At 41.9% G+C, this 16072-nt stretch overlaps 1 protein-coding gene across 3 annotated transcripts in view; it reads left to right on the top strand.

Moving 5' to 3' along the window:
* Positions 1–16072, top strand: part of TBXAS1 (thromboxane A synthase 1) — a 291669-nt gene that overhangs the window by 212535 nt on the left and 63062 nt on the right. For all 3 annotated transcript variants that reach the window (XM_044441322.1, XM_044441323.1, XM_044441324.1), the window contains one exon: positions 10611–10925. In XM_044441322.1, the coding sequence (XP_044297257.1) occupies positions 10611–10925 (315 nt within the window). The remainder of the gene's footprint in view (positions 1–10610; positions 10926–16072) is intronic.

Here is a 16072-nt window from a genome sequence, read left to right as displayed (position 1 = left end):
TGTATCATGTGTAGTTGAAACCTTGCTTCCCATTACCTGTTGGTGTAAGACCTGTTTTAGTGAAACTTGTTTGCACTGACTGCATGGTGTTGGGACCATGAATTACAAGGCAGATAACACACCCACTTCTTGTAGTGTTCTGTCACAGCTACTTCGGTTCCTTAGCTACAGCTTGCATCTTGGGGAAATAATCATTGATAAAGATATCCAGACAGGCTAGTGCATAGAAGGTGTGGCATGTTTTCAAGTGACTGTCCTAAATGTTACACCCTGAAATTGTGCTCTTATTTTACTACCAAAGCCTTTTATGGACTCTGATCGTAATGTCTTCCAAGTCTTGGGTAAAGTTGACTTTTCACATGTTTCCCCCCTAAACATTCCCTATGTTTTTTTTTAACATAATGAAAAAAGTAGACTGAAGTTTAAAGGCCAGCTTACATTTTCAAAGCCATATTTCACTGTGTTTAAATGCATGTATGTTTTCTATGCATGTCTGTGTATTGATGTCTTCCCACCACACAAGATACAGCTCTTAAGAGAAGATCATAGATTTCTCAAATGTTTACTTTACAAAAAATAAGTCCACTTAGATTTTTTTTTTGCATGAGAGCACTACAACGAATGTACTATTTTCTTTTATTAAAAGAAAATTAATTATTGTCAAATTCTAACCCTGTTTGTGGTCTATAAAAACAGACACCCATCCCCCACATTAGCCTGCTGTGGGCATTAGAAAACAAAGCAAGTTCCATACCAAGCCAAATCACAAAACAAGCATTTTGGAAAGAGCCTGAGCTAAAACACAAGACATTGAAACATGGCCTGAAGTTTAATAAACTTGAAGCCTGGGGAGTAAATTCCAGAGCTGAGAAAGTGCTGCCCTCAACCTCAGTTATGTGCAAATCTAGAGCCTGTCAAGTTCAAACATTATTGCAATTCTCGGTATCTGTACTTGAAAGAGGCAGAGAGAGAGAGAGAGATTAAATGCTAAAAAGACAGAATTGGGGTAATACAGTGACAGGAATGAATGTGGATTTTTTGGCTGTATACCACCTTTGGATCAAAACCTAATTGCCTATTTTGTCAATTTCTCCCCCCATAGTTTGGTCTAAGCACTATGAAGCCATGCATGTCTATACACAGCCTCTTGTTTTCTTGCATTTACAACCTTACCCTTCAGCCAAGGAGCTCAGCAGCATTTCAACTGCTCAGCAGCAGCATGAGATGGATTAGGCAAAGAGGAAAATGACTTGCTCAGAGCCATCCAGGGAACTTCTCAACTGAGCAAGAATCTGCACTTGACTTTCTTTTTCTGAACCAAAAACAGTCTAACCACTTAAGTTATGGTCCAGTCAGAGTTAAGTATGCTTAAATCACACTGAAATATGTAAGATATAAACAAGGCACTTAGTCTCCAGTGTGAATTCAGTGAAATCTAAATTACTTGCATTAGATATCACAGGTGGTACCTTGCCTGTGGTTGGTTGCACCATGTAAAGAAAAGAAGATGCTTCCACCTGGGTAATTTAATTGATCATTGCGGACTCCCAGTAAGTATACTCCCAGTGGGGATGTCTCATTAATCATACTATTTCTTGGTCATTTTTCTGAATGCCTGTACTGACATTGGAATCAAAAAATGAACGTTCAATCCAAGAAGTTAGAGGTTCATTTGTTAAAAGAGTATTCAGCACTTTCAATTAAAGATGGATATCAGAATTTAGTTTCAAGAAAGAACTTGAGACTGACACTCAATATGCTTGACCTTGGAGAGAAGAATTGTGTTGCCTCATGTGCTCATGTTTCATACTCCTATGTATTATGGGATGGTTGTAAAGCTTAGAAATGAGAATTTGAGGAACGATTATGAGACATGGTTGCATATGCCTTGTTCTGGATAGTTTGTCTTCATTCTTCAAATGTGTAACACAAAGTTTGCCATTTCCATGAAGAATTGTTCCTCAGAATGACCACGGAGTGTTTAAAAAGACCAATGAGCAGGAAAGGCACGACCCAGGGCAGCGCATCTTAAACTATAATGAAAGGTGTCTGTCTTAGACAGACAGGAACAGACTCCTACCTACTGCACCACAAAGTTAGGCTTTTATCCTCATGGAAAACTATGTTGAGGAAGAGTCCTTCATATAACAATTATGGACAGCAACACCAGTTGGTTTTGGAATAGATGCTTCTTTGTGCAAAAGGGAAAAGAAATATATAATGAGCATCCATCCTGCTGACATAACCTCTCAGCTGGCTGCTGCTGTAGCATTTTTCTACAACTCAATTATTCTGTATCTAAGCAAGGCTGAACAGAGTATGACTCACAGGTGCCTTTTTGCAATGAGTATGAAACACAGGCTTTAAAAAAATAGTCTTCCACATACGAACCTTTCCTCCTTCCTCCACACTTCTTACTTCCACCTTCCTAACATACTTACAGATCATTTTCTTCCTAACCTCCCTTTTTTTCTTCAGAGTTCAAACTGACTTATGTGGGCATTGCCCATTTTCTCTTTACACAATCCTCTGACAGTGAGAGATAGCTGAATTTGTATGCTTGATAAATTAACATTCAGTGTACTCATATCCTGCCTTTCTTCCTCTTGCAAGGAACCTAAGGGGGCTTACATAGTCCCCCAGTGTTCATTTTATCTTCACAGCAACGCTGTGAGGTTGGTTAAGCTGAGGGTCAGTCACTGGCCAAATTTGCCCACTGAGCTTTGTGGCCAAGCAGAGACTAGAACCCAGATCTCCTAAGTTCCACTGCTCTACACTCGCTCTCCATATTTAATTATTTCTGTTGATACTTGCATCTCACCATAATCTATCCTTTCTCCTCCATTACTCCTCCTATTCCCCTAACTTTTCAGACCTTATCAAATGCATCTGTGCTTCCTTTCTGTTCTTCATTCCCAGCTACAGAATAAGCCTAATTCTGATTTTACTCTCAGGTCCTCTAAGGAGGGTGCTCAATTCTCAGCAGCTCACACTGGATTTTCAGTGCTGAGATAGGGAGTGTGGTCCAGAATGCCAGGAACAAGCCAGAGGCAGGGTCTGAAGCCCCAGACAGACGTGGTTGAGGCCAGAGCAAGTAGGTCATGATCTGAAGGGCTAGAGGCATGATTATATGTTGCACATTCAGACTCCAGGGAGGCAAGTCAGCAGTTCAAATGCCTGGTGCACATTAGTCAGACTAATATCTCTGATGACAGGACTTTATAGGCCCAGATGAACTGGAAGTGGACTGCATGCACCGCAGCACATGGCCGGTGTGCAGGAGGCAAAGCACCAACCAGTCCTGACTACTGGTTGGTCCATTTCAGGATCCTCCTTTTCACTATACAGAGGGCCTTTAGCTCGATGGACTGGCACTGTGTCCCGTTATTACAGGGGAGGGTGCAGCATGTCTGCATATCTGCTTTCTCTGCATCATGCGTAATTTTGTACATCTCTATCATGCCTCCCATTACTGACCTTTTTTCTGAACCGAACAGTCTCAGTTTCACAGGGGAATTGCTCCAACTTGGTCATTTTAGTTGCCCTTTCGAAGTGCATTCCTGCCGTAGATTTGCATAATGACAATATAACATGTGTTTTCTTATTTCAATTCCTTTCCCGGGTATCCCGAACAAAGACCTTGCCTTTTTCTCGGCAGCTATGCACGGGTTCAACAGTTTTATTGAGCTATCCACCACAGCCCCAAGATCCCTTTCTTGGATCCCTCTAGCTCAGGTCCATTCACTTGTACTTGGGGTTTTATACTGCAGCTTGCATCACTTGCTTTATATTGAACTGCATTTGCAATTTGGAGCCTCAGTCTCCCAGTTTTGAGGTATGGCTTCAGAGTTCCTCAAAACCACATTTTGTTTTGACCACCCTAAACAGTTTGATGTCTTTGGTCAACTTGGTTTTCTTAGCTGCTCCCTCCTAAATCCAGACCATTTATGTACTCCTAGTACAGATCCCTGTGATAGCCCACTTTTTATATCCCTTCATTGGGAGAAACTACCATTTATTCCCTGTCCCTACTTTCTGTTGTTTAATCAGTTACTGATCCAGAGGCGAGCCTTGCTTCTTCTGTGCCTGCTAAATTTGCTCAGGAGGTTTTGGAGGAGCACTCTGTCAAATTTTTTTTGGAGGACCAAGAAATTACTTTTGGATCATTCTTGGCCACTTATTTATTGACACTCTCAAAGAACTCTTAAAGTTAATAAGACAGGAATACCTTTGTTGATTATTTTCATCATGACTTATTCAGAGTTGAATGTGGCTATGTTGGGCCTCTTTGGCAGTCTTCCAGTTAAATATGGGTTGGATCTGATAACTGTCATGATTCTTTCCAGTAAGTTCATCCACATTTATATCTCATACCAGCTTTTGGCCAACCACACCCTACTATAATCCCTTTTTTAAATCCAGAAATTCTTCCCCTCTGGTTGGTTCCATGACCAGCTATTCTAGGGGGGAATCATTTAGGATACTGATAAATTTAATCTGATTGTCAGAACTGGAACATCCATTTATCCAGCCAGTGTGTAGGGAGTTGAAGTCAGCCATTATTGCAACACATTTTTGAGGCCTCCCTGATTTCATTTTCCAACTAAAGATCATCGTGTTCTGGGGAATGATAGCATGTTTTCAAGACTAAATTAATTTTGGAGCCAGGTATTGTCACTCACGGTGCTTCTGTGGAGGAGTCTGCACTTTTAATCCAGGTATTGTCACTCACAGTGCACTGAATCTGCCTTGGTCGCCCTGTACGATGACCTGTGCAGGGAGAGAGACAGGGGGAGTGCGTCCCTGTTAGTTCTCCTGGACCTCTCAGCGGCTTTCGATACCATCGACCATGGTATCCTTCTGAATAGGCTAGCGGGATTGGGAGTTGGAGGCACCGCATGGCGGTGGTTCCGCTCCTATCTCAACGGCCGATTTCAGAAGGTGGTGCTGGGGGACTATGGCTCTGCACCATGGCAGTTATGCCATGGAGTTCCGCAGGGGTCCATTTTGTCCCCTTTGCTTTTTAACATCTACATGAAACCGCTGGGAGAGGTCATCAGGAGGTGTGGGCTGCGGAATCATCAGTACACTGATGATACCCAGCTCTACCTCTCATTTTCCACCAACCCAGGTGAGGCAGTGGCTGTGCTGAACCGGTGCCTGGCCGAGGTAATGGGCTGGATGAGGGAAAATAAACTGAAGCTCAATCCAGACAAGACAGAGGTCCTGTTGGTGGGCGGATCAGACCTGGGGATGGGAGACTTGGGCCTTGTCCTAAATGGGGTTGTACTCCCTCTGAGGGACAGGGTTCGCAGCTTAGGAGTGCTCCTCGACCCTGAGCTGTCTTTGGAAGCTCAGGTGACAGCGGTGGCGAGGAGCGCCTTCCTTCAGCTTTGGCTGATACATCAGCTGCGTCCCTTTCTAGAGCATGACTGCCTGGCGACAGTGACACACACGCTGGTAACTTCCCGATTAGTTTTCTGTAACGTGCTCTACGTGGGGCTACCCTTGAAGACGGTCCGGATACTTCAATTGGTGCAGAATAGAGCTGCCAGGTTGCTGACGGGGACTGGGCATTGTTCTCATATAACCCCAGTTCTCCGTCAGCTCCACTGGCTCCCAATTGAAGTCCAGGCCCAATTCAAGGTGTTGGTTATGACCTATAAAGCCCTCAACGGCTTGGGACCTGGTTATCTAAAGGAACACTTGCACCCATATGTGCCCTCCCGCCCCTTGAGGTCAGCAGCAGATGCCCTCCTCCGGGAACCCTCTGTGAATGAAATTAGGAGGGTGAGCACCCGGAGGAGGGCTTTCTCTGCGGTGGCACCCCATCTATGGAATGCGCTCCCAGAGAGGTCTGCCTGGCGCCGTCGTTATTTGTTTTTCGCTGCCAGGCTAAGACCTTTTTATTTAAAACTTATTTTAACTGTTAATTATTTATTAACTAGGGTTTTTTTTTTAAATTAGCCGAGAATGCACTGGGGGGTGTTATTTATTGTATAATTTAGTATTTATTTATTTTATTACTTCTGTATTTATTTATGTGTTGTGAGCTGCCCCGAGGCTTTGTTGCGATGGGGCGGCATAGAAATGTTTTAAATAAATAATAAATAATCGTTTCAAGTATCCTGGACACTATGCCTTTGACACATAGAGCAAGACTTCCTCCAGATATGGATGCTAGTTGTGCTGACATAGTTTCTAGTATCTGTTACAGTTGGCTGAGCCTTCTGAGGGCTTGCAAATATGAAGCACTCACTGCTCATGTGAATTAAACCAGGAGAGAAATGAATTAACATTTTTCATAATTATGGTATGAAAAATAGAGCCTTCCTTTTCTTCCTTGCATTGACACAGTTCTCAGTTCTTTCGGGATTTATTTCAAAGGATTCAAACAGCGTCAGAACAAACCATCAAAACCAGGGTTCAGTGAAAGCTAAGTGCACTTAAGCCTTGCTGAAATCAATGGAACTTCAGCACATCAGTTAAAGTGCTTACATCCAAATTGATTTCATTAAATTTTCTCTGGTTGTGACCTAAGGCTAAATTCAAGTTATAGTTTGAAAATGTATGATTTTGCTTCCCATGGCACACATACTTCCTGCCCCACTGTAATTCCTGTTTAAACAGGTTTTGCATACATTTTAAAACTAATATATTTGGACAATTATTTAAAGGTTTGCATGTATTTTAAAGCCAATATATTCGAACAGTTATATCTTAAGTCTATAGGAATGAGTTTACATGATTGTGGGGATACATTTCTATGAAAATCAGATTTTAAAACTAATGCAAGTCTAAGAATAAAATTATGTGATATTGAAGTGCCTGGGTTAGAACTACTATTCTAAAAAGTGCTGATGTGACAGGTGAGAGATTCAGGTTGAAGCAAGTGATGCAGAAAGGTTCTGAACACTTCTTTAAGATCATTATTGCTACTGGACACCCTATCCCTTCACAGATGCGCACACACTTGTATAACATCCCCAAATCCATTCTCATAATGTATACTAATACAGGCAAATAGCTGCCTATAAGGAGGGCAGTTCTCAAGGCAAAATCGACTCTGTTCGGATCTTTATCAACCCCACCGCATACTGCTTTTTATAAGATCAAAGGGCACTGAGAGTTCTAATCATGGAACTCGCAACTATTTTAATCTCTTAGTCAACAGCTTATAAAATCCTTTGATACTGACTTTGTTGAGATAATCATAACTTGGCTTAATTAATAAGATATAAATGAGTCTTGTGCCTGCACATGTAGCTTCTTTTTCCCTCCCTTCTTGGAACAGTGCAATTAAAAGCAGAACTCTTCAATTATCCATAGTTTCCTGTTTTGTCAGAACAGAGCAAATACAGTTACCAGATTCGAAACAGGCCATCACTTTAGGCTGTCTACCTATGTCTTAAACCACACCTTGAAGTTGATTTAAGACACAAGTAGGCAATATGATGCCCAAGGTCACAAATATACCCTCAGCCTGCCAAGGTACCCTAACGCTCCCATTTTTAAAAGTTAATCCATTTTTTAATGGCAGTTTGGATCACTTTTAAAGAAGGTAATGGCTTCCCATGAATGCTTCTGGTTATGTGATGGGGCTCAAAGACATACCTGGGAAATGAAGGTAGTCAGTGGCTACATACCAGTGACTTCCTCTGCTACATTCCCAGCCATTAAAAAAGGGCAGGAAAAAGGAAAAACATGTTGAAAACTCAAAGGAATGTATTGAGGCTCAATGTAGCCCCCATCCCTGCTTTGTGCACAGTTGCTTGGGCAGGTTATTTGTCCTTTGTGAGTAACCACACCTCCCATGGCAACCATTTCATGGTGGTACTCATGATATTTTCTCTAATTGTCAAATGTGTCCACAAGTCCCCAAAGGTTGCCTACCCTAGGTGTACAATCTTGGCTCATTCCAAACCTAATTTCCCGGACTGGCTGTAATGAGAAGCTGTGGTTAACTGGAGACCTTTGGATTTATGTCAAGAACAGAGAAGGGAAAGGGTCACATGAACAAGCAGTATGCATATCTTGGTTTATTACCCTCTGAGAAACGGTAACCTGAACCACGCTGTTGACAGCAGTTATTGTAACTTGGCTCTAGAGGTAGTGGACTGGTACATTGCTATGGAGATTTTGCAAGAGACATTCCTGGTTGGTTGTGCCTTTTCAAAAAGGAAAAAAGAACTGTGGAAACATTCCTGACATTGTTCACACAATGATAGAATATTATCCATTCATTAATCACAGGAAACACTAATGTTGGCACTACATGCTTCACTAGCCTGGCATATCCATGAAGGATGTTTGGAAATCGTGAAGTTCATCTGGGGAAAAAGATTGCAGGGCTTGGGAATAACCAACACAATGAATTCCACACAATTTAGATTTAAAGGAAGTAATTGGTTGTGTTGACCCCTGAGTAATTTACTGCATGTATTTTTTAAATCTTGCACTTCGCTAACTTAGTCTACTTAGCCAAAGTGCATATGTGAAATATTCTTCCTACTTTGTTTTTCACCATTCCCATGTCAATGATCTGATAAAGTCCTTTGACATATATAATGAATGATGTCCATGCCCTTTTCTCATTTGCCCTTTTCCTCTGCCTTCATCCCATTTTTCCATTTTGTTTCTTACCATGGCTCAAAGAATATAATTTAAAAGATCTCTCTTGATCCTTAAAAAAATAGTAATGCAGATTGAATTATTTTTAAGAAGCATTCTGGCCTTGATATTGCTTTCCAGCTCATAACAGTCTGCAGTAGTGTGGTCCCTTCTACATCTTTTTTGCTCTTGCAAAAAATATCAGCAGAGTATCCTGATATTTGAGAAAATGAAAATATATCTGATACCATAATGTAGTTCACTCTGGTTTGCAAAATAGACTGTGATGTTATTCGCACACCACAGCCAGTTCTTGGGTTGTTTAACCCAGGTTGTTTACCCCCATTCCAGAGTTGTTTCATGATATGCAAACCCAATACCAGAGTTAATCCAACAAGGCACAGTGGCTTAAGTCTGGGTTGTTTAATCCCTGCACCTAGATTTCCTGGGTCTGCACATCATGAAACAATTCAGGAATGGGATGTTGTTAGCTTGTTAATTGAAAAGCAAGCAAGCAGGAAGAAACCACTGTGTTCACACATTCGTATGTAGTCACAAACAGCCCATGGTTAACAAACTATTTGGTCTATGTGTTCAAACCAGCTGTAGTAGAGTGATAGCAAGTAGACTTTTGCTGAGTGACAGTATTTTCAAGGATTCATATTCCATGCTCTAGCAATTTATGGTATAAACGCTGGATGAAATGTTCTGCTGCAGCCTGTGGCAAGAATATGAAGTGACAACTTTGCAATAAGCATGGAATGTACTTGGAATGTTTGAAGTGATAGCCAGAATCTAAGAGCTAGAATACATATTAACACTGATCATATACTATGCAGTTGAGGTCTCTGTTATATTTTTATTCTAGTGCAGCTCCAGTTTGAATCCAAGCTACTGTTCTCCATGATGAGGATTAAACTTCCCCCATACCATTTCCCCCAAATCCCACCCTCCACACAGGGGTTAAGAATAGGAAAAAGCTCCATTGGTGGTAGTAGTCTTTTTGCAAAGTGTGCCATGAATACAAAAGTGTAGTGAAGCAGGTTCTGGGGAGAACTCCCTAAGCTTTTCAGATGCCAAGGAGAATATTAACTGGGAAGCCCAAAACTCTGATATTGGGCTTTTCCTCTTTAGGGGTCTGACTGGTCAATCAGGTGTATGCTTTGATTTGGTTAGAACCTGGGTAGGAGGAAGGTCTCCCTACCCCACAATCTTTGCAATGCAGTAAAAATTCCCCTTGTGATGTATATCAGCCTCCTCCGAGCTGAAGTTTTCCAGATCTTTTCCTGACCATGGACAATGCTGATTGAGGCTGATGGGAGTTGAAGTCCAAAACATCTAGAAGCCTTCAGGTTCAGGAAGACTGGTCTATCCCAAAAGGAACAGCGTGTGTGCATCTTCCAGCTTGCCCTATATAGTCATTTTACCTGTCATACTTTGCTTGGGCATTATGGAAGTTTTATAAGTCAAGACTTTAGAATTATACTTAAAATGGTAACAAGGCCAAGCTCCTCAGTAGTAAAACAGAGAACTAGTGGAGAGTATGTGTAATCCTTTCCTTTTCCTCTGCGAATCTGCACAAAATTGACACCAGCTAGTTTTCTTTCTGTGAGAGAAAGGTACAACATCCTATATCTTTTCCCCACAGATGAGAAAGAAAAGGGAGGGCAGGAGATTTGAGGAAAAAGCCAAATAAAGGGACAGCATTAAATCTTCCCCTCCCCCCCCATAACAAAAACTGGCACTCTGCTCTCCTTTTCAGCTGCCTTGAAAAATACAAGTTGAACCACAAAGTGCCCGTCACCTGTAGTTTGAATCTGAATAGAGGGACAATACCATCCAGCCTTTATAATAAGTCCAGTGTATGAGTAATTCTTAAGCGATGCTCAACTTTAGGCTTGTCCATTTTTCTAGAGTGGACACTTGATAAACTTTGTCAGGGCAAATGTACATCCACTTGTTGGTTCACTCACTAACTCCTTTCACTGTACATTTTACAGAGACGCAGGGACTTCCTCCAGTTGATGCTTGATGCCCGAGGCTCTTTTGATGACATAGTCATGGAGCATTTTGACACAGTCAACCAAGCTGACTCTTGCAACCAGAAAAGCAAAACAGCTGCCAGCAAAGCCCCAGCTAAGAAGCAGCAGAAAATGTTGAGTGATGATGAGATAGCTGGCCAGGCCTCCTTATTCCTGATTGCAGGCTACGAAACCACCAACAGCACCCTCTCCTTTGCCACGTACTTGCTAGCCATCAATCCTGAATGCCAGGAAAAGCTGCTCCAAGAGGTCGATGGATTCTTTTCCAGACATGTAAGTAGACAAGTTGCATGCTTTCTGCTTTCATATGCAGTGTGTGTGTTGTTGGGGGTGGGTGGGTGAGGTATTTCAGCCAGAATATGTAGAATGTACTTTAAAAAATCAATGGCATTGCATTATTTCAGACAGGAATTATACATTGGAAAATGCAGATTGGAGTAAAAAAAATCATGCACAGCCTGAAGCCACCTGCCAGTTCAGAGGCCATTTCTTCCATATCTTGCCTGAGTTACACGGTGCAATCAGCTGTGGTGGCTTATAAGCTAGAATTAACTGGTTCAAACAGCAAGACTAGTCACCTCTGGTTTGTAACCTGCTATGGCTTACAGTAATAATAATGCTAATCACGTATGAGCCTGATCGTTCTGTGAACTTTGATTTTAAAGGAAGCAAAGGGACCTTTTCTGCCTTTTGATGTACTCTCAGTCCAAACTGATCAGTTACTAATATACTTCTGGGTCTGGGTGATTAGTGAGAAGGAAGGTTTACCTTTGAGGGACAATGCTTTTTATACTTTCAAGTGTCATGTCTGCTTGTCAGGTGCATTCTGTTGGAAGCTGCTGTATATCATGTTAGAACTTTGGTTCATCTGGCCTAGTATTGTTAACACTGACTGGCAGACATCATGTGTGCTGAGTTATATCCATTCCCCCCCTGGTGCACCTAGAGCTGGACCTTGAGTTAAAATGGAAATGGAATACATTTCAAAGCAACAGATGCAGTTAACATATATTGAAAGATGCAAGATATCTGACCATTGCTCATAAAGTAACTTAAAAGCAAAGCTTTTCTCATTGCTTTAATCCTAGATGGGGTCCCTCATGGGCCAGATTCAATCTTTAAATACAATCTAACTTCAGTTCCTACCTCCCCTTTTGCTTTTCCCTTGAACTAAGAGAATACCCTGCTGGAAGCCTATGTTTACAGCTCTGTTTAAAATAATTGTGTTAGCTACCCAGACCTGTATAGAGTCTGAATCCAGTCATGCAATATGCTCTTACCTATTCCCCCCCAAAACTGGGGTTGGGTGAGCAGCTTTCTTACCTTCTCCTCAACTGGTTTAAATCAGTGTTTGATGCTGAAATCGCAAAGGTGGTCCTCAGCCGAGCTGTTGGGGCTTGCAAGGCAGAGCAGCCAAGCAGCTGCTATTCTCTGCAGAGACAGAAGGTACCACTTGCTTCTTTGTCCTCCTTGGCACATCATCCCAGCTCACTGCAAGCAGCTCCACCCGTGGTAGATGATAGCACGGTCTGTGCCAAATTGCCCAGGCTCAGTGCTCCCCCCCCTGAAAGAAATCCAGGTAGTCATTTGAATTGCAGCCTCCGTACTGGATAGCAGGCATCTTTCATAGGTGCTTGCATTTTGGTGAACAAAGAGAAGCAGCAGGCTTGTTCCTGTTTGGGACCAGTGCCAAAATTTAGACCAGTACTCACTTGTGAAATCCACAGGTTGTAATAACCAGACTGTTAAGGCTGTTCAGCTTTTCCCTAGGCCAAAGTTCAGATCCCCATTATTGCCCATTTTGGCCTGGGGCTGATGGGAGTTCTGTCCTAACCAAATCACCTGGAGGGCACCAGGTTGGGCATGTCAGGAACTAGAAAGAGTAGAAGCAGGGCCTGCTGCACGCAATGTATGTGTTCCACCAATGGGCCATGGCTGATCCCTTCATGCTAATCTAATAATTTGAGTGAATTACAGCCTCTGGGAATTGAAGAAATTGCTAGAGATCCCTCTGTCTTCTGCCTTATGGGAAGAAAAGCAGCTTTGAAGCTGTTGAGTGGGAAAAGGCTAAATTGCAGCTTCCTGTGGATGTTTCTGTCTGTCTCATTCTCTCTCTCTCTCTCTGTCACACACACACAAAATTTACACACAACTGCATGTCATGCAGCCCGTGTCCCATGATGTGCTTGGGAAAAGAGAAGAAAATCAGAATTTTGCTCAACTTAGACTAGTGAAAAAGGTCTAGGACTGGAAGCTTTCCTTTGGAACGAGGAATTATCTTTGACTTGAGAAGTGAATTGGCTCCATGCTGGGACCTGCATGCCAGCTGTAGACAGGACCACTGCCTCAATTCCTCCAGCGCAACCCCCCAGAGCCTAGGGGCAGTATATGTAAATGTGAAGATAAATAAAATTAAAATGCTGAGAGATGGGCTTGCTAACCAGGGATAAGTTTGAACACCAAGAGAAGAATGAGTCTGTTTGCCTCTGTCAGTGCTGGAACTGGGCAACAGGGAGTGTGCAGCTGATCAGAGATAAGCCAGGTCCTCCACCTCCTTGGTGGGTAAAGAGAAAGGGATGATTGTTGGTCTGCTGTAGATCAGAGATAGGACAGGCTTTGTCTTCTCCAGTGCTGCAGCAGGGGAAAGGGGTAGGCTAGATGGGGTCCCTCGTGGGCCAGATTCAATCTGTGCACTGTACATTCCCCATGACTATTTTGTTCCATTTCAATTGATAGTATATCCATTTCCCCAAATATTACAATTAGTAATTATTATTAACTATGAATATTCAAGTTAGATCAGGACCAAGTCATCAAAGGGCATACTAGTTTGCCTGGTAAAATATCACCACAGAGAAGTTCTTTGATAAAATCTTCACACCATCCATTCTTTATATTTCTTCTCACTGTCTATTCTTTATATCATCTGCTGTGGTACTGGGTGTCCTCCAGTGTACGGAACAGCATGTTGCGTATTCTTTCTTGGTTTTAGTTAATACCACATGTATTGACTCTCAAAGAATATTCCTTAAAGGGCAGCCTTTTCCCTTCCACAAAGTTCCCAGACAAGAATGAAAGGAGAAATACTCGTTTTGGTGTATCAGTTCACCTGATCAAATTGTATATATTTTAAGCTGTTTTTATTCAGTGAATCCCCAAAGCAGAAAATGCTGCTTTCTCCCAGCATTAGAGAAAATGCAAGTGATCGTTGTAGAGACACACACTGTCAAGAAACTACCCATAACAATTTGCATGCATTTGGTGCCTTTCATGAAGTGTCTCAAGGCACTTTGCACTCAGAAGTTGGTGACTACAGAGACTAAGCTTTGCCGAGCAAATATGCTGACAGAGAAGGCTTGCATTTATCAAGAGGGAATGCAAGGTAAATAGACTTTGGAAAAAGAATTCCACAGGTGAAAGATGCTGTGGCACATCCAACATGTCCCCCACCCCCTGCATGCGCGCGCACACACACACACACACATGTACTGAAAAGAAGTGCAGCCAGTGGAAATCATTTCGCTGCCATTGTTGTTCAAAAATAAATAAATAATTGAGCCACTGTGATTTCTTTATTTGTGGAAGGGAAGTACACTTCAGAGCTGCTGGGGCCAGCAAGAGATTCTGTGACTTAAAAACAAAAGAATCCTTTCACAGGGTAAACAAATGCCAGTCTCTGCTTTCCTAGTGAGATCACTGGTTAGCAGCATTTAAATATTTGCTTCTATCTCTGGGAAGGTTTACATTTCAAGAGTGAAGACTGCCAGAACCAGAGAAGAAAAATGTCTCTCCTAAGTCCCCCTCTAGTCTTATCAGCAGGAAGAAAGTGTATTCTCTTTGCTGGGATGAATAGTGAAGTCTCAGAGACGGGTTTTGACTGGCAGATATTTCTGCCGTTACCTTCCTATCACCTTGTATACCTTCCACAGTGTTTGCTCTTTCCTGTGTTATCCAGAGACGTTTTCCCCAGTTAGAAAATAAAAGGCCTATGTGACTTCAATAATACTACCTTCAAGAAAATGCATGTTCATTATCAAAGTTACTGGAGTCAGGGAAAATATAGCCGTAGTATGGAGGGATATTTGAAGCCTGATTCTATATGTTCCACCATGCCTGATGCATTTATGCATAAGTAAATATAAAAACTACCCTGATCCTAGTCTGACTTCTAGCCTGATTTACATCTATCCCACTGTACCAATGGCTCTTAGTAAGTACATATAGCATTCTGTCTTTGTTTTTGTTTTTTTTTTTGGGGGGGGGTGGAGGGTTGAGATATTTTAAGATATACTTTATACCAGCCTGCTGCAGCCATGCGCTATGCAGATGTGTTTGGGTTCAGTCCTCTCAACCAGCACAGCCAGCAATCAGGAATGCTTGGATTTGTGGTCCAAAATATCTGGAGGGTACCACGTTGGGGAAAGCTGCTTTATATCCCCTTTTGATGAATGAAATGCAATGTCTATTTTCAGTCCTTTTCTGCTCTTTTATAATCTGCATTTTTTGGAATACATGTATACAAGCTGCAAACTTTCTGATTGCTGTAGAAATATTTTAGACGATTTGAAATAGAGAGTCAGTGTGGAGTAGTAGTTAAGAGTGTGGGTCTGAGACTCTGGCAGTCTGGGTTCTAAACCCTGCTTGTCCTTGGAGCCAACTGGGTTTTGGCCCATCACATGATCTTGGCTCATGTTGTGGTTGTTCACAGGGTTGTTGTTGTGGGGATAAGATAGAGAGCAGAAGGAGGAGAATAATATAAGCCTCTTTGAGTTCCTTAAAAGGAGGAAATGGTGGGACATAAGTCTAATAAATAGGTAAGCTTTGAGTATCCCATTTTGAGGTAGATAAATACAGATGACCTGTTTTCAAGTTTTCCAAGTAGTATGTGGTACTTGAGTGTTCTAAAGCATACAGAGATGTCTAAATATTTCTGATAATTGCAATGGAATGAATACAAAAATTAATCTGTCCATCTGGCCCAACTTTTTAACCTAAATATTACAGAATTAACTGATAATTCCCTGGCAATAGAATTACACACCTGCACACCTGTCTTGTAAAATTTCAATTGAAATAAATTCTGGGATGCTGAAAGCTGTCTACAGAAGGTACATGCTCAGTCTGAAAGTTACTTATTTTCCACTTAAGAAAAGTTTCTTCTCCCTGGAGAAGGAGAGAGGTCTTCAGGTATGTTGGTGCAGTCTGTCTTGTGTATCACCATCAATTCATCTTATTTTGAGGTGTCATCTTCATAGGTATTAGGGAAAGATGGAGCAATAGCTCATCTTACAGCAGCTTCACTCTGGGCAAACATATTTGTGGGCATTTGAGACTTCAGAGGATCAGGTGTCTCTTCTCCAATAGAATCTTTCTTAAAAGAAGGAGGAGATACCATGTATGCATGAGTGAGAGAAAGAGAG

Source organism: Varanus komodoensis, unplaced genomic scaffold (assembly GCF_004798865.1).
Source record: "Varanus komodoensis strain SLA01 unplaced genomic scaffold, ASM479886v1 scaffold39, whole genome shotgun sequence".
NCBI classification, from domain to species: domain Eukaryota; kingdom Metazoa; phylum Chordata; class Lepidosauria; order Squamata; family Varanidae; genus Varanus; species Varanus komodoensis.
Note: the sequence above shows the minus strand (reverse complement) of the source record. Positions and strands in the feature narration are given on the sequence as shown.